The sequence below is a fragment of the Thalassophryne amazonica genome, chromosome 6, assembly GCF_902500255.1.
Source record: "Thalassophryne amazonica chromosome 6, fThaAma1.1, whole genome shotgun sequence".
Lineage (NCBI taxonomy): Eukaryota > Metazoa > Chordata > Actinopteri > Batrachoidiformes > Batrachoididae > Thalassophryne > Thalassophryne amazonica.
This window is the reverse complement of record NC_047108.1, coordinates 67,955,016-67,974,738: the sequence shown is the minus strand read 5'-3', so window position 1 is coordinate 67,974,738 and position 19,723 is coordinate 67,955,016. Positions and strand designations below refer to the sequence as shown.

The 19,723-nt window shown below is 41.8% G+C and overlaps 1 protein-coding gene across 1 annotated transcript in view; it reads left to right on the top strand.

Moving 5' to 3' along the window:
* The window catches only part of LOC117512360 (glycoprotein-N-acetylgalactosamine 3-beta-galactosyltransferase 1-A-like), a 37,872-nt gene extending 19,639 nt beyond the window's left edge, over positions 1–18,233 (top strand). Inside the window, exons 3-4 of the mRNA XM_034172393.1 lie at positions 11,143–11,807; positions 17,755–18,233. Of these exons, the coding sequence (XP_034028284.1) occupies positions 11,143–11,807; positions 17,755–18,018 (929 nt within the window). The 3' untranslated portion in view covers positions 18,019–18,233. The remainder of the gene's footprint in view (positions 1–11,142; positions 11,808–17,754) is intronic.
* Positions 18,234–19,723: the final 1,490 nt, after the last annotated feature.

Genomic DNA, 19,723 nt, shown 5'->3' with positions numbered 1-19,723 from the left:
GGTTACATTTTCAACATTCTGCATTTATAAACACATTTAAGATTCACAATTGATGTCATTGTGCTCCTTCCAAACATTGACATCACACACTAACAAGTCTGATGTGTAATAAGACACAGTTTCTATTGTTCATCCAGTGGAAGCTGTGAAAGGACCAAATGCGAGACACCAGCGCAAACTCTGTGCCACAAGGAGACAATGGATTCAAACCTCTGCCTTGAGGAAAAGCAGAGGGCATCAACATAATGACATCTATTTTCTTCATTTTCAACTTCAAGTATGCCAAATAGCTGTGTCCTCCTATTAGTGCACCAGATAAGAGAATATTTACAGAGGAATCCTTCAAATGGTAAGGCAAGCACCAAATTTGTTACAAATACTCCTTAGACATTACTCTTTTGAAAAAAGCAGAATGTCCACTTGAATTTTAGGGGTCAATTGAAGAATTACACAGGGGTCAAAATTAAAAGATGCTCCAATCATATTGGAAGGTATTCCATATTTGTCTGATCATAAAGATTTCAAAAAGGTATAGTTTGGACTGTCTATGACTGAATTCTATGGAGTTATGGGGTAAAAAATACAGAAAAACATATAGGATAACATTCAGTCACAGATAGTCTAAACTATATCTTTTTGGAATCTCTGTGATCAGACATATAGTGGTATAGTTTTCAGTGTGATAAGGAAATAAAGAGCCTCATCCACAACTACCACAAAAGACTCCAAGCTGTCATTGATGATATGTAAATTTTTGATCAGGGTCATTTGAGTAGTTTATGTTGTCATTATGATTTAAAAAGAGTTAATAGTTGTTTGACAATAAATGGCTTCACACATCCACTAACCATGAGTGAAAAAGGTTTTTGTCATTTTATCATTCATATTCTCTGAAAAATGGCCAAAAAAAATATCTAAAATTCTGTCAGGGTATGTAAACGTATGAACATACACACACACACACACATATATATATATCTGTTAGAAAAGTATCCGACCTTTTTATTTTTTTCAAAAACCATATGGATTTGAATCACGTGTGATTGCAAGCTTGAACCTTCGTGCGCATGCGTGAGTTTTTTCACGCCTATCGGTTGCGTCATTCGCCTGTGAGCAGGCTTTGTGTGAGCACTGGTCCACCCCTCTCGTCGTTTTTTTATTGCGAATAAATGTCTGAACGATTTGGAGCTTTGCTGCATCAATTTTTTTCCAGAAACTGTGAGAGATATCCAGGTGGACAGCGTTCGGAAAATTAATATGGCTTTCAGGGACGATTTTATGGGGATTACACAGATTAAGGAGTGATCCAGACAGTTTAAAGACCGCCCACAACTGCTGAGAGAGCGCCGCGCTCCGAGCGCCGATCGACAGGCTCAAACCCCGCTGAAACAACCAAATCATTTCCAACGTGAAGGCTTTGTTGATCCGGGACGTCGTCTGACTTTCACAAAAAGGCAGAAGGCATGGACATCAGCACTTTTTTCGGCACATTCCACTGTTACAGGAGTTTTTTTTCATGTAAAGAAAAGCAGAGGGACGCGCCACGGAGCCGTTCATAACGCGGCACAAAACCACCTTTGTGTTGGTCTCACAGGACGGCTTTCAGGTGGATTTCAGACAGCTGTCGGTTGCTTTTCAGTCGTGTGATTATCCGAGAAATTGAGCATGAGCTGGACATGCCCCAACATGTCCTGTGAGGCTTCATCACGGCGTTGCTTCGCGCCATGCGGCTCCACCGCCACGCGCGGAATTCCGCTCCTCTTTCCATGACAAAAACTGCTGTAACAGTGGAATGTGCAGTTCATTTCTAAACTGGACGCTGTCTTGATCCAGTATGTCGTCTGACTAGCACAGGAATTGTGAAAAGACGTGGACATCAGCACTTTTTCGGCACATTGAGACAGACGTGCAGAGGAGAAATTAATTAAAAGATTTAAAAAAACACAGTAAAAGAATAAAAACATAAGTAAAAAGAATAAAAGAATACACGCAATAACATAAAATACTAGCAATAAAACGGAAAAAAGATTTCTTCAATTTAGATTTAAAAATCTCCACAGAGTCTGACTGTCATACGTGCGCAGGCAGACAATGGTCTTAGGCCTTTTTCAGCAGTTTCAACTATTTCAACATCTCTCTTGGCCTCACAGTTACTCTACTTCATGTTGCAAGTTACATGTTCGCACCATAAACGACTGCAAAGGCTGTCATTTCCTCATCTGGGAACAATGGGATGTTGTCATTCACTGGTGTCTGTGGGATACCGTGTTGTGCAAATATTGAATTTAAATGTTTAACCGCATCTGTGAATCTTGTTAGAATGACTTGAGCTATTTATTCATATCTGGAGAAATAATCTACCACCAGCAGATGAGTACAGTCTTTTAGAGTGAATAAATCTGCACCTAGTTTTTGCCACAGCCTATCTGGAAATGGTTCTTTGACATTTACTCTGACCTCAATACATTCCCTGCATGTTATTCTGCATTGTACCACCCCCTGGTGGCCCTCCTGTATCTTCTGGAGGCCGTCACTTCTCATGTTCATAGGTAATAACAAATGTGACTCGCAGAAGAAGTCCATCATACACACTGAGAAATGTATTGACTTGTTTAGTGTGACACCTGCTTTCTGTGCTCACTCCAGGACGGTGTGTACCCTGGCGTCATGCTGTTCCTTCATGGTTCCCCAGATAAGCATATCACACATGCAGCTGACAGCCCTCTCAAGGCCTAGGGCTGAGGAGAAAAAGCACAGACTGTTGAAGTGATAATGTCCAAACAGTGTGATGAAGGTGGTGTAGAGAGATGATTTTTTTTTTTTTTTTTTTGGACAAAGAAATTTGTCAAAACCCCTTGTTTGCGTCTACTTTCATGAAATACTGTGCTCCTGTGAGTGTGCCTAAAATTTGATCAGATGGGAGGATGAATTTTTCCCAGCACGCTGACTCATTTAGGGATGTCATGTCCACACATGCAGACTTGTTGGTTGCCCCTTTTTGGAGGCTATGAGCATGCCACAGTATGAGTCTGTTTGGTTTTTCACCCTGACTGATGACCCCTACATTTTTCACCCTTCCAACTCTTTCTTCACTTTCCCCATCAGTGGCAATGGCTTGAGCTTCTGCACCACCCCAAGTCCACCACAGAGTTCAGGATATTTCTTCCTTAGTGTGTCCTTGTCTGTTGAGCCAACTCTGGCTATGAGGTTCCGTCTCATTGAATTTCAGTTTCCAATTTATTTAATTTTATGTAGCGCCAAAACATAACAAAGCTGCTTTAAGCCGCTCCACACGAATAAGGTCTAACCTTACCAACCCCCAGAGCAAGCACCCAGGCGACAGTGGTAAGGAAAAACTTGCTCTGATACTGAGGAAGAAACCTCAAGTCGAGCAGACTCAAAGGGGTGACCCACTCCTTAGGCCATTCTAACAGTTGTAATGGTTTTACGAAGCTGAAGAAACAGAAAATCAAAGCAACATCAAAAACAATAGTGCAATTGTTGCGATGACCACGCAACCATTTACACCACAGGCAGGGGGTCATCCAGCACCCTGGGGTACAGGGCGTGTGTTCCTCCGTCACACAGTCATTGGGCCTGTCACTGCGGCAAAGTGTATTCCAAATGCAGACTGCAGTGTGCTATATCAGCTTCAGGCATGGTATCTCGTGGTCAGTTAGCGCTCTGTGGTGTGCAGCTGTCAGTCTTGCATGATGATGTCCATATCTCGGACAGAGGAAAAAAGAGCAGAATCACTCAGCTGGAAAACTACACCTAAGGTATAATTCACCAGCAGTAAATCGACAGGAAAGCAGAGAAAATACTAAGGTGATCGCCAGCCACTAGCCCTAGCTTCACTAACAGACCCAGAATTTATATGAAGTGAGGCCAAAACCTGTTCCATTGCTAATAATATGAATTAAAAGGGTAAGAAGCATAGTACCATGCTATACCAGTAGTAGAAAAGCTTGAATCTTCAACTGGACTGGGTTGCTTGATGCGAGATTCAAGCTTCTCTACTATGAAAACCACCTGGACAACTGAGAGCCTTCACAGAAACAAAGCTATACCAGTATGCTAACCATACAAGAGGGAAAATAGATGTCTTAAGTCTGGACTTGAATGGCTCAGAATCTGACTGTTTTATCTCTGTAGGGAGATCACTCCACAGAGTAGGGGCACAATAAGAGAAGGCTCCGTGGCCGGCAGACTTTTTATTCATCCTAAGGACACAAAGTAGTACTGCGCCCTGAGAACGCAGAGCCCGAGACGGTACATAGGGTTTCATTAGGTCAGTTAAGTAGAGAGGTGCTAGTCCATGAATAATTTTGTAGGTTGGTAACAGAACCTTAAAATCCGACCTCACAGAGACAGGAGGCCAGTGAAGAGATGCCAAAATGGGTGTAATGTTGGCAAACTTTCTGCTTCCTATCAACATTCTGGCAGCAGCATTTTGAACCAATTAGAGACCTCTAATGCGTAATATCCCTAATGTGTAGGTCAAAGGACAACGTGGGTTCGAAAATCACTCCAAGGTTCCTCACTTTGTCATTGATGTATGATATACGAGCCTAGGTTAAGCGTTAGCTAATCAAACTTATGCTAATGTCTCACAGGACCAAGAACCATCATTTTGGTCTTGTCCGAGTTTTAAAGTGAGAAATTGCTAACATCCAACTTTTCACTGAGCAAGGCAATCCTCTAAGGCAGGGGTGGGCAACTTGTTCCAGAAAGGGCCAAGAGGGTGCAGGTTTTCTTTGCAGCCACTGTGAAATCACCTGGTGGAGTCAGTGGCTGCAAAGAAAACCTGCACCCTCTTGGCCCTTTCTGAAACAAGTTGCCCAGCCCTGCTCTAAGGACTTTGTATATGAGAATACCAGCAGTTATCGGCATGGACAACTGTGTGTCATCAGTATAGCAATGAAGAGTAATCCCACAACGCTGCAGTATGTGCCCAAGGGGTGCTATATAAAGGGAGAAAAGCAGGGGCCTAAGACAGACCCCTGTGGAACCTCATATTTCATGTCAACAAGGTTTAGAGGTAGTGTTATTGTACATAACACTTCTTTTAGTGAAGCTTAGGGCTAGTGGCCGGTGATCACCTTATTTTTTCTTCTGTTTTCCTTGTTGCATAATGCTGACAAATGACACTGTATTTGTTGTCTTTCTGGCACCTGATTCTGTTTTTTTCTCTTTGTTTGAGGTGCAGCTCCATCCAGACATGGGAGTGGGTGTTTTCTTCTGCAGGTCTCCTGTCTTGTGCACCAGCATGGACTCCCAGTATCTCCCAAAATTTCCTGTATATTCGTATTGTCAGTTGTGTCGGTAGCGTGGCCCAAGCCCCTCTGAGTCTGGTCTGCTTGAGGTTTCTTTCTCAAATCATCAGAGAGAGTTTTTCCTTACCACTGTCACCTGTTTGCTTGCTCTAGGGGTTGGTAAGGTTAGACCTTACTTGTTTGAAGCGCCTTGAGGCAACTTTGTTGTAATTTGGTGCTATATAAATGAGAATAAATTGAATGAGAGCGACTGGTTAGGTATGATGTCGACCATGCAAGGACATTCCCAGCAATCCCAAAATGATTCTCCAGCCTATAAAGTAGAATACGGTGATCCACTGTATCAAACACAGCACTAAGATCTAACAGCACCAGAACCATAGTGATGTCTGAATCCATCGCAAGCAGAAGATCATTTACCACTTTAGTGAGAGCCGTCTCTGTGGAATGATACGTTCTAAATGCAGACTGCAGTGGCTCAATGAGGACTGAATCTGGTTTTCTCAGTAGCACCACCTGCAGATCTCGCACTATGGTTGCTTCTCTGTATAAGAGAGAGTTTCTAATCTGGAGCTGACCCCAAGACAAACAGTTCTACTCCATCAGGACCATAGAGAGGTTTCTGGACTTCATCTAGCTTTCAGTCTATCTGAATATTCTTAAACAGCTGCAACATTTGACCCTGGTATCTATCGTAAAGATGACTTTGGTGCCTTTTATGTTGCTCTTGGCCATCCATGGCTCTTCACCAGAAACCAGCTCTCATACAAGCAGTTCATTATTGTCCTCAGCAACCTCATTCACTGTGCTGGAACATCGACCTGTTTTCCTCAAATTTCTTCTTTTACATCTGTCTTTTACGTCTGTCTTTTACGCGACACTCTTGCCTGGGGCACCGGAATGCTGGATTGGGCAAGTGATTTTCCACATTTTGGACATGTTTTATGCTCCGTTTTGCTCTGCACAGTTTTTTCTTTATCCCCCCCCCCCTCCTAGTTTTTGTTTGTTCTAGTATCTGTTCCTTCATTTTATGTTTGTAGTGTTTCCCTCTCTTGGATTGCACAGCATCCATATTGTCTATACTGTCATTCATGTCTCCTCTCAGGTCAGACTTGATTTCTTCGGACTGTTGAGTCATTGTTATAGCTTTTGTGAGGTTAGGCCTCTGTGAAGCTGCATCTTCTATAACAGTGATGAATATTTAAGACCTGCTTACCAGTGTGTCTCTCAAAAGTTCATCATCTAAATTTCCATTCTCGTAGCTCTCCGTCAGTCCACTGGATCTGCAGACTGCTGGACTCGTTTGTTAAACTTGGCCGGTTCATATAGAAGTTCTTCTCTGGGACAAAGTGTACATCAAATCTTTTTGACTGCTTCATACCACTGCCACGGCTTGCTTGTTAAATCAAAGCCTCTTAGCATGTTATCAGCCTCATGCCGCACTCAGTACACCAGTGTTTGATTGGCTTCAGATGAGTTGTTCAGGTTACACTCAAATCTTCTGATCTACTTCTCCCATTCTAGTGGCTTTGAGATGTCAGTGGATACTTGTTAGTTTTGTCAGATGAATCAAAATATATTCGTCAGCAATCATTTCATTCAGGACTAAGACAAGACTGCATCAGTGTTCTACACTGACGAAGTCAATACTGACATGCATTATTGTTGACGGAAAAAAGACTAGACTAAAAGCCACCCAGTTAGACAGCTGCATTTCCTGAACTACTGCTGTCACCTTGTGGCTGCAACACAGCTACATGGAGCGAGCAGATCTTATAGCAGGAAAGACTTGACATCTGGGCCCCTTTTAAATATCATGAGACTGACTGAAAACTAAATGTCTAATTGTATCTGACGGGAAGACTTGTGGATTTAAAATTTTGGAGAAAAACACCACAAACCTTCAATCATTCAACAAGTATATTTTGTTAGGTCACTATAAAATTTATTTCAGGTTTGTGAAACACCACATTAACTGAAATGGTTATCAGAAATAATCTCCTTTTTTTAAATCAAAGACTAAAATGTCTTGACTGAAATGAAGCTAAAATACATTGCATTCTATTTTGACTAAAACTAGACTAAAATAACCAGGGCCCGTATACAAAAAGCAGCCTAAGGCTAAAAATAGCTTCTAGTGATATTATTCTAAGAAAGTTTTTAGAATTTCTCGAATTCTTAGAATTTTCCCTTGGTAAGCTGAAAGTTGTCCGCAAAGCATCTTATGCCTTAAGAGGGCTCCTAAGGTGCCAAACTGGTAAGAGTAGTGAGGAGGACTTTTAAGAAGCCTAAGAGTGTCTTAAGCAGACAAGCTGGTGGAAAAGACAGAGGAAACAGAGACATTCTCCGTATGTAGGATGACAGTGAGTCAGTAACACACTACCTGCTTGATCTACGAAATTATTTTATGTTAATTTACTGTCTTGATGTATTTATAAATTGTTTAGGTTCTTGTTATCATATGCACACATTATATTATCATTATTATTATTATCAGTATTATTGATATTTTATTTTTTATTACTTCTATTTTGTCATTTGGTTTTTAAAAGGACAGCAATGGAAATAAGTTTTTTCACTTTCTTGTGTCATGCATGCAGTTTTAACGTATTTACAATTATATTTTGTACTTACATTGAACTTATTAATAAACACGCACTCACACACTATGTAGATAATTGGCATGTGAATGAGATGTTCAAACATCTTCAAGCTGTGTAACAATTCATTTTGTGGTGGACTGCGTGAAATAAAGAGAAAGCTTTTTGGCACTCTTTTTGGCACTCTGACACTAGGAGGCGGTCTTATTTTTTAGATAAAACAACACAGGGACGGCATCAAACACGATACACTTTTCACTTATGGTGAAAACATGGTGACACTTAACTCACTAAACCAATTGAACTACAAAAATACAATAAATCAACAACACTAACAACATTTTTAAGCTAACATGAACCACAGTAGCAACATTTAAAACCCCAAAACCCAGAACTTCCATAATGCATTGCACCACAAGAAGTTACAGGTTTAGCAACTGGACCGGCGATTGCTCCAATTTAATTTTGCTTACTTTTTGGTTGATTTTACTGTTCATTCATATGTATGAGCACAGAGTGCATTTATTTTTTTATTTCCCCTTCCCTTTCCATGACAACCAATCACAGCTCTTACAGGACCACGTCATCAACAACAGGGTCAACCCCACCTCCGCACTAAGCTAGGAGTTTCTGTCTCCTTCTTGCTCAGACTTGCTCTCAGACACCTGCTGGCGCACTCTTAGGCTAAGATTCCTTGCCAGGAAATTTTAGGCTAAGTTAGGAGCTCTTTGAGAGGAATTTGAGATTTTTGTGCAGACTTTTTTGCCCAGACTTGTAGTCGACTAAAACCTGACTTTAAAAAAGCTGTATGTGAATGACTAAATATGGCTGAAAATAAAAAGGACATTTGACACGACTAACACTAAATAAAAACACAGTTGACAAAATTAACATTAGTGGGTACCAGAGGTTTGATGGTGAGCGTCACTGTTGGAGGTGCCACAGTTGCTAACAACTGTGCACCCAAAGTCCCTGTTGTGTCTGTGCCACTTGGTTGACCGTGTTAGTGGATAATTCACGAGCTGAGCATGTATTTCCATCACTCAAAAGAAGGTCACGTCTATAGCTATAGTTGCCCATATGCCTTCTTTATTTTTCGGAAAATCCTTCTCTGCCATTCCACCATGAAGTCGTATACCTGCTGCTGTAACAGACAAAATTTGAAACATGCACAGTTTGTCTAGTCATAGCCACAGAAGCCTGGGTGGCTGCCTTGCAGAACCCATGGTGCTACAGATGTGCTGGTGTCCATTAACCATCTTTTTTTTTTCTTTTTTTCATTGTATTACACATTAAAATATTCTCTTGCTGCAATCAAAGCCTCTTAGCATGTCATCAGCCTCATGCCCCACTCAGTACACCTGTGTTTTATTGACTTCAGATGAGTTGTTCAGGTTACACTAAAATCTTCTGATCTCCTTCTCCCTTTCTAGTCACTTTGAGATGTCAGTGGATAATTGTGTAGTTTCGTATTGAGTTTACTTCCTGTCTTCCTTTTAAACATTGTGCACATCTTTGAAGGCAACAGGCAAAAGTTGTACTATCACTAGTGTCTCCATTCACAGCCTCAGATGCCTATAATTCATTTAGAGTTATCATGGGTATTCATGTACAGTCATTCAGTTTTGAAGAAATGTTTACCCCAGGCATACTGAATATCATACTCTTTGGCATTTCTTAATAATTGAGGTAAATGAAGTCCAAGACAACATAAGTGTTTCGTAAATGTTCATGTATCCATTCCTAGACTAAAGAAAAATGGCTGCAAAGGTGATGATTTTATTACAATTAAAAGTGATATTTACTGTTAATCATCATAATAGCAGGGGTGGTGGTTCGTGTGTTTGGCTTCAGTGCAGAAGGCTCCAGGTTCAAACCCCACCCCTTCCACATTCTCCATGTAATGTGGAGTTGCATCAGGAAGGGCATCCAGTGTAAAAATTGTGCCAAATCAACATATGTAGATCCACCTTGGACAGTGGTGGGCACAGTTCCAATAACAGATAATTATTGAAGATAATGTTTTCATTATCATATTATCTTTTTAGATAACTTTAAAAACCATTATCGGACTAATTATCTTCCGATAAATTCTTGTCCGATAACTTTTAGACCGATAACATAGTAAACAAAGCTGAACAGCGACAGACATTTTTAAAATTTAAAATCATTGAGCAACTGCCTGTTAAAAGTTTCCTAACAGATGTATAGTTCTACCCTCTGCAAACAGAAAAGAGCTGCTTCTATTAGAAACTGCTCTATCCTCTGCAGGCAAAGGAGAACCAGTCACAAAAAATAAAAAAATTTCTTTTAACACCATATTGATATGCTGGCAATATCACCCAAGTCATCCAGAGGCATACATTTTTAACTTATGGTTCAAATTTTAACCCAACTAATTTCGGACAAGTTATTTAAAATTACTGTCACATCTGAAGTTTTATGTTTAAGTGAAAATATCAGATATATGTTTTAGTTTTAAAATAATGCACAAATTTTTAAGGTTTTAGTGAACACATGCTGTGCCCAGCAGTGCATTATGGGTAGGATAGGGTAATCGCAGTACGTTCACGACACGACAAATGCATTTCAGACACTCTGTTCAGGGTCCACGGACAACAGCATTAAACACTAGTGCCTTAAACTCTCGTGAATATATTCTCTGGGTTTATAGACGTTATTGTATTTGCGTTTGTTAAATTCCACACATCTTAAATGTAGCACACACGGATTACCAGGTAGGGGTCAATGAAGAATTACACGGGGGTAAAAATACCACATTTGTGTCTGCTCACAAAGATTCAACACAGTCAAAACTATTCCATTTATTAAATCCTACTAGTTCAACCAGTAATTTGCACCACTAACTTTTGACCCCTGTACAAACTGAAACTGACCTTTGTCACCATTCTTGCTGTTTTTAACCCATAACTCCATAACATTCAGTCATAGATAGTCCAAACTATACCTTTTTGGAATATTTATGATCGGACAAATGATGTGTTATACTTTTTAATATGATTAGAACATTTTTAAATTTTGACCCCTACCTGGCCGCCATATTGGATTTTCAAGTGGCCAGCACTTTTTACTCAAACACTGATTTATGAAGACTATTCATGTCAAGTCTGATGCTCGTATCACCAAGTGAACAATTCTGGCCAAAGACATACTTACCTGCTCCACTAAAAGAAGAACGTGTAATGAACTACTGGAGAAATGGTACAGTACAGATGGGTTGATATTGTCATGTCTTGTTTCTGCAGGTGAAGACAGCCGAGTTGCAGATGGCCTGTACCAGAAGGTCCGTGTTCTCTGCTGGGTGATGACGGGGCCATATAACCTGCAGACCAGGGCCCGTCATGTCAGGTCCACATGGAGTCGGCACTGCAACGTAGTGGTATTTATGAGTTCTGTGGCTGACTCAGACTTCCCCACTGTTGGTTTGGGCACGAAGGAGGGCCGTGACCAACTTTACTGGAAGACAATCCGAGCCTTCCATTATGTCTTTGAGCACTATGCAAATCATGCAGACTGGTTCCTCAAAGCAGATGATGACACCTATGTGGTCGTGGACAACCTGCGCTGGATTTTGTCAAACCACACCCCTGAAGAACCCATCTACTTTGGAAAGCGCTTCAAACCTTATGCCAAGCAAGGCTATATGAGTGGAGGGGCAGGCTATGTGCTCAGCAGAGAGGCCCTCAGGAGGTTTGTGGAAGGTTTTCGGACCAAGGTTTGCACCCACAGCACTCCTGTAGAGGACCTAGCGATGGGACAGTGTTTGGAAAAGGTGGGTGTTGTTGCCGGGGACTCCAGAGACACTTTGCAGCGAGAAACCTTTCACCCGTTTGTGCCGGAACACCATCTTACTGGAAAGTTCTCCAAGAGCTTCTGGTACTGGAGCTATTGTTACTATCCAATTGTGGAGGCAAGTCCCTTTATGTATGTTTTATCTGTGAACTAGTCGTGGTGTAGTGTTGTGAAAAGGTATCTACCAATTCTTTAAACTTGAGCTGAAAGCAGCTAAAGCTTTTCACCATTCCTGAAAATACAAAGTCTTTCAGAATGTCCCAGGATAAGAAAGACTCTTAATTATCATTGGCTTGTTCAGAATCAGAAAGTTGGGTTATGAAGACACACTTTTAGTTGTAAAATTTTTAACAGTTAGTGTATACTGAAAGTGACAATTATTATTTCCCTACCTGTGTATCTGGGTGATGACCAGGTGTGAGATTGCGTAGACATGCGATTGCTGCAGTCCAGGTTTGTAGAGAAGTCCCTGGATTCCAAGGTGTAATGGGTTGAGATTTCATATCTGTACTTTTGCATGACATGGCGCAGCCGATCTGCTCTGTGTAATCCTGAGCCCATCAGATCTCAGAAGCTAACCAGTGCATCATCTGGTTAGTACTTGGATGGGAGACCTCTTTGGAACACCAGCGACTGTGTGTTTCTCCAGGTAAAATTGGAGTTGCGTCAGCAAGGGCATCCGGCGTAAAACTTGCCAAATACCAGTGCGGATCTGGCTCTATCTGCTGTGGCGACCCCGAACAAAAAAGGGAGCAGCCGAATGGACAACAACTTTTGCATGACATGAATGCCCCCTGCTGGCAAATAAATAACTTAATATACATGACATACTTATCATAGCACATGATATAAGGCAGTGGTATCCAAACTATTCCAGAAAGGGCCGAGAGGGTGCAGGTTTTCTTTTCAGCCATTGACTTCAGCAGGTGATTTCACTGATTAACATCACTTGGACCAGGTGGGATGAGTTCATCAGTGAAATCACCTGCTGGAGTCAGTGGCTGCAAAGAAAACCTGCACCCTCTCGGCCCTTTCTGGAATAGTTTGGAGACCACTGATATAAGGGGTTGCAGGGTAGCAGATGATACGAGCTCCATGACACTGAACCACAGACCTAATGAATGATGCACAAAAATTCAGAAAATCTATATAACATTATGCAACCACATGTAGAATGAAACCCTATGGGTGTGTAGTGATGTACATTCTACAGCATTGAAATGCCCCCTGGTGGTGATTATGTGAAGTAATGTACATAAACGTATTACAAATGATAAACTGAAAGTTATGATGGCCCTTTTGTTGGCCTGTTATGGTCAACGTGAATGCTTTTCACAGACATGGATACATACAATAGCAGGGAATGTAGTTGATAAGGAGCTGGCCTGACAATCTGTGGACCAGGGTTTGAATTCTGCTCATTACCTGTATGTGTCCTTGGACAAGATACTTATTCTGCATCGTCTGTCTACCACCTTGGCTGGGGAAAGAACCAGCGTTGGACTGGCCCCCGTCCAGGCGGAGCCGTAGTCTCTCATCCACTTTATGTGATGGAATCAAAGATAAGTGGGGGTTTCCACCTCAAGCACCGCACTTAACTAGCCTGATCTAAGACTGTGTTGATATTGAGCATTTTGAAATGTATGTTTGTGTTGTGCAACACTGTGAGACATACCATGTTTCAAAATTCTATTTTTTTTCCCAAAATTTTCAATTTTCAAAGAATTTTCTATTCCCTTGACATATTGTGTCATGTTGGGAAAAATACATCTTGTTTACATTTTGCTGGGGTATCATGAATATCTGTGGCAATACATAAGGGGAAAAATGCCATGCAACTCAAAGCCCAACGGACACCACCCAGAAACGTCCAATATGCTGTCAGGCATTCTTCCTCTGCCTGACAGCATGCTGCAGCTGTTCTTCATAATCATTGTCCATTTTTCATAAGAATACATAATGTACCTTATATCTGGCTCACAATATGCTAAACTGTTATGAGAGTGTAACACAAAGGTCAGTTTTTCAAGTTACATGTTTTTATTGCAAACTAGTTTGAAATTGTAGTACACATATTTCTTTCATAAACCACAAAGCTCAAGATAACTCATTAACTATTAACTTAAAAAATTTCACTTTTCCATTATGGAAAAGTGAAATTAATAAGAGTATGGACCCTTGCGGATGTTAATTTTGACGGACAATTCTCAGGTTGTTTTCAACTTGTTATAATTTCTTAATACGCGTATCTTTTATACAAATTGACGATGTATATCGGAGAATACATATTTCAAAGTAGAATGCCCATCTAAGTGTAAATGTTAGCTATAGTTTATGCGACCTTTAACCATCTATATCTCCCACTTCGTTTTGACAGACGGCGTAACATCCGCAAGGGTCATTTTTAATTTAATTTTTTTGTACTTAAAATTGACTCAAGGGCCTTTTATTTACTTTTAATTTTTCATTTCATGGGTTTTCTGTTGACTAACGCACAATGCAATTGCCTTGAGGTTGGTTTGAAAAAGTATGACCTGGTTGAAAAAGTGAGGTCCAATCGTGTTATAATATGTGATGAAAAAAAGTGGATTTTCCAAACTTCTTTTCAATTTTTCTTTATTTTATGAGCAACGAAATACACTCAAATTATGCATACTATATATACATTAGTTACATTAGTGTTAACAATAACAAACATTTCTATTCAACAATCCATATTTAATAAACACATTCATGAAGTACCTCAGGTGTAAAATAACGGTTTAGCATATTTTGAGCCATCTATAAACAGAGCAGGTAGCTTAGTTTATGAAGAGCTAATTGCCTATCTGTAGACCTGGCTTCAAATCCTGCTCGTGCTACATGCATGTGTCCTTGGACAAAACACTTCATCTGCATTGTCTCATTTATCCAGTTGTATATGGGGACCCGCCTTTGTGGGGAAGTAACTGGTGTCCTGTCCAGGGAGTGTCCTAAACTCTCATCCACTTCACACTACGGAATCTGGGCAGGTGCACAGCACAATTCCAAAGATTTCCGTAAAATGCCACATCTCCTAATCTGTCTCCAGATTAGCAGATTTGTCATACATTCTACTACCATGCGAACACAGTGGCGACATCATAGTGACTTCTTGTCAACAGCTTTACACATCATTGTATGCCATACTGGCATTGTAACCTACTCGTATTTGTGAGATTTTGTACTGGTGTCACAGTTCATGCTGATTCTTGCCAGTGTTTTCAGCTCTCGAATGAGGTCATGATGACTGTGTCTTGTGATGTAGCGATGACATTACGGCAGTGTATTATCTGTTTCTGGACTACGTGGTGGGAGAGGTACTTTTCAAGCCACATGGCCGTGAACTGTGATGAACTACAATTTGTTGCAGTTTGGTTTATAGATCATGGCAGTTTATGAAAATGGAAACTCTGTTTCACTGAGCTACAGTCCAGTAAGGTCACCCACAGGAGATTATTCTTGCCAGCGTTGGACTCTGGACACTGTACTTCCTCTGTGATTCTAGTCAGGACCAAGCTAAGAAGTCAGAGCAGCTGCTAAACTGCAGGAAGCAGACCTAGAAAAAAATCTGATCTTAAATCTGCATCTGGCTAAAATCTAATAAATTTCCTTTGATCCAAGTCTCAACTCTCCACCAAATTACAATGAAATCTAGTTGTGTTTGTGACTTGTACCACCAAACAACCAAGTAGACGAACAAATGGGGCTGAATACGTTATGTACTCTGCAGAGGTAATGAAATGTAATATGTAGGCAGTATATGTTGAATAAAACATGTTGATGTTGCTGTGAACTGCACATCAGAGGGATATACTGTAATAACTACACAAAAGAATATTTGATGATTTGGCCCATTCAAATTGTGTGCGTGACCCTTTTGTAGAACAAATTAATTGAAATACCAATGAGCTCCCTTTTTAAAGTGAACAATTGCAGCAGGAACATTGTCCTGTCAACAAAAGGTAAATTGGTCAATTTGTTGCTGATAATGCAACTGATTTGTGTTTTGTCATTAAAATGAGACAGGTAATTTGCTGATCCTGTCAGACTGTGAGTGCAGCAGCAAAAGATTTGTTGAAAAACAGTTTAATACAAAAGTAATTTTGTTCCTTATCGCAGAGTACAAATGGAAATGTTGGTTTCAGAGCTGTCACTGTATGTTGAAGATAAACAAGTGATAGAGTACAAAAAACATTAGAGGTGCTATACTACATGCTATTTTTAATACAACATACGAGGTCTGTTAGAAAAGTATCGGACCTTTTGATTTTTTTCAAAAACCATATGGATTTGAATCACGTGTGATTGCATCAGACAAGCTTGAACCTTCGTGCGCATGCGTGAGTTTTTTCACGCCTGTCGGTTGCGTCATTTGCCTGTGAGCAGGCTTTGTGTGAGCACTGGTCCACCCGCTCGTCGTTTTTTTATTGCGAATAAATGTCTGAATGATTTGGAGCTTTGCTGCATCAATTTCTTTCCAGAAACTGTGAGAGACCTCCATGTGGACACCGTTCGGAAAATTAATATGGCTTTCAGGGACAATTTTATGGGGATTATACAGATTAAGGAGTGTTACTGCCGCTTTAAGGATGGCCCACAACTGCTGAGAGCGTGGCGTGCTCCCAGCGCCGATCGACATGCTCAGACCCCGCTGAAACAACCAGATCATTTCCAATGTGAAGGCTTTGTTGATCCGGGACCTCGTCTGACTTTCACAAAAAGGCAGAAGGCGTGGATGTCAGCACTTTTTCGGCACATTCCACTGTTACAGGAGTTTTTTTCATGGAAAGAAAAGTGGAGGGACGCGCCACGGAGCCGTTCATTATGCGGGACAAAACCACCTCGGTGTTGGTCTCACAGGACGGCTTTGAGATGGCTTTCAGATGGATTCCGGTTGCTTTTCAGTCATGTGATTATCCGATTGTGATTGTGCATGAGCTGGACATGCCCCAACATGTCCTGGAAGGCTTCATCACGGCGTTGCTTTGCTCCTCTTTCCATGACAAACACTCCTGTAACAGTGGAATGTGCCGTTCATTTCTAAACTGGACGCTGTCTTGATCCGGTATGTCGTCTGACTAGCACAGGAATTGTGAAAAGACGTGGACATCAGCACTTTTTCAGCACATTAAGACAGATGTGCGGAGGAGTACCACGCGTCGCGGTGGAGCCGCATGGTGCAATGTCGATCGGCGCTCGGAGCACGGCGCGCTCTCAGCAGTTGTGGGCCGTCCTTAAAGCGGCAGTAACACTCCTTAATCTGTATAATCCCCATAAAATCGTCCCTGAAAGCCATATTAATTTTCCGAACGGTGTCCACCTGGAGGTCTCTCACAGTTTCTGGAAAAAAATTGATGCAGCAAAGCTCCAAATCGTTCAGACATTTATTTGCAATAAAAATCCGACGAGAGGGGTGGACCAGTGCTCACACAAAGCCTGCTCACAGGCGAATGACGCAACCGACAGGTGTGAAAAAACTCACGCATGCGCACAAAGGTTCAAGCTTGGCTGATGCAATCACACGTGATTCAAATCCATATGGTTTTTGAAAAAATAAAAAGGTCGGATACTTTTCTAACAGACCACGTACACCACCGTGGGATTTGCAAAAAAAGAAGAGGGGAGGGGGTTTATTTAGTATAAATGGATTCATTATTGTTGATTCATTATTGTTAGGGCCAAGTGGTTGGTGCACTTGATTTCGATGCAGAAGGTTCCCAGTTCAAACCACACCCCTACCACGATTTCCATCCAGCATAAAAATTGGGTCAAGAGTAGTCAAAGGGACTTATTTTGATTGTTGGGGTCTTTGTGCCAACAACATTATCAGTCTTTGTACTTTGTAAAATTAAAGCCACATTTACTTTTAAATTTCCCATTTGAAAAAAAAGTGTACCGTTCTGTATTTGTTAGCATGATGAAGTGATTGTGTCTATACTAAGTAACTGTGTCTATACTATCATGCACTCATTGCTAAAGCTGTTCGATTGATGTATGAAATGAGTCGTTAGTTGGCGCCGTAACTGTGTGTCATTGTCCCTCAGGGTCCACAATGCTGTTCAGATTTGGCAGTATCCTTTCACTATGTAGAAGCAGAACTGATGTACACGCTGGAGTACTACACCTACCACCTGAGAGCGTACGGCTACAGGCCACGCTATCAACCGCTCGTCCACCACCGTGTGGGTCCACAGAGAGCAGGATGGGAAGGACACCAGGAGGTGACGGATGGAAGGCGTCGCCCCACTGTAGACTTGTCTGTCCATGGAAACCAAACCAAAGGAGAGAAAGACCGTCCAAACTCATGAATCATGAACAACAGAACTGTGCTCACGCAAGGCCGGTAGCGCTGATTCTGTGCCTCAAGTGGAGACGAACTGATACAGATGTGAAAACTCAATTCATTTTGAGCTTTTATGTGCTTTCTTGTAAAATTAAAACATTCAGACTTCTTACAAAAGTTTTAGAAATGAAGTTCTTCCATGTTGATGAAAAACCTGTACAATGTGAAATAAATTAAATACGAGGTCCATTAGAAAAGTATCCGACCTTTTTATTTTTTTCAAAAACCTGATGGATTTGAATCACGTGTGCTTGGATGAGCCCACCTTGAACCTTCATGCGCATGAGTGAGTTTTTTCACGCCTGTCGATTGCGTCATTTGCTTGCAAGCAGCCTTTGTGTGAGGATGGGTGTAGTCTCTCGTTGTTTTTTCTTTGCAAGGAAATGGCGGAATGACTGGAGCAGCGTGACTGCATCAAATTTTGCCAGAAACTGGGCGACAGCCAGGTGGAAACCATTCGGATTATTCAGACGGCTTTCGGTGACGATCCTCTGGGCATCACACAGATTAAGGAGCGGTACAACCGGTTTAAAGACGGCTGCACAACGGTGGCGAGCGAGCCACGCTCCGGTCGGCCATCAACATGCTGAAATGACTGGATCATTTCCAAAGTAAACGCTGTGGTGATGTGGGACCGTCGTGTGACTATCCGAGAAATTGCGGAAAAGGTGGACATCAGCACTTTTTCGGCACATTCCACTGTGACAGAAGATTTTGCCATGAAAAGAGTTGCAGTGAAATTCATCGGCACGAAGCTGATGGCGCAGTAAAAGCGCCACCGTGTTGAAGCCTCACAGGACATGCTGTGACATGCCCACCTTGTCCACAATTTCTCGGATAGTCACACAACTGAAAAGCCAACGAAAGCCGTCTGAATCTTCCGAATGGTACCTTTAGCAGTAATGGTACTTGTAATAAGTGTAGCTTATTCGTAGCTTTGGAGGCCAGGCTGGGCGAATTGGAGATTCGGCTCCGCACCTTCGAAAATCCTACAGCTAGCCAGGCCCCTGTAGTTGGTGCGGACCAAGGTAGCTTAGCCGCCGTTAGTTGTCCCCCAGCAGATCCCGAGCAGCCGGGAAAGCAGGCCGGCTGGGTGACTGTGAGGAGGAAGCGTAGTCCTAAACAGAAGCCCCCTGTACACCACCAACCCATTCACATCTCTAACCGTTTTTCCCCACTCGGCGACACACCCGCCGAGGAACAAACTCTGGTTATTGGCGACTCTGTTTTGAGAAATGTGAAGTTAGCGACACCAGCAACCATAGTCAATTGTCTTCCGGGGGCCAGCGCAGGCAACATTGAAGGAAATTTGAAACTGCTGCTTTGGATGGAGCAGCTCTCATTTCTAGAAATCTGGCCAATTTTATTAAACCCTCCAAACCGTGACTATCCAGGGTTGGGACCAGGAAGCAGAGTTGTAGTCTTACACACCTCTCTGCAGCTTCTCTCCCCCTGCCATCCCCCCAATACCCCATCCCCACGGTGCCTGCTCCCAGACCACCAACTGTTGTGAAAGTGTAGGAACACGGACCCACAACAGGGGTCGCAAATGAACGGACAATGGAGGAAGTCAAATAACAACACTTTACTGTTGTGAATAAGCACAACAAACACAACAGATTACAACAATAGACAAGTCAATTCACAAAATGTGTCACGTGGGCAGGCTC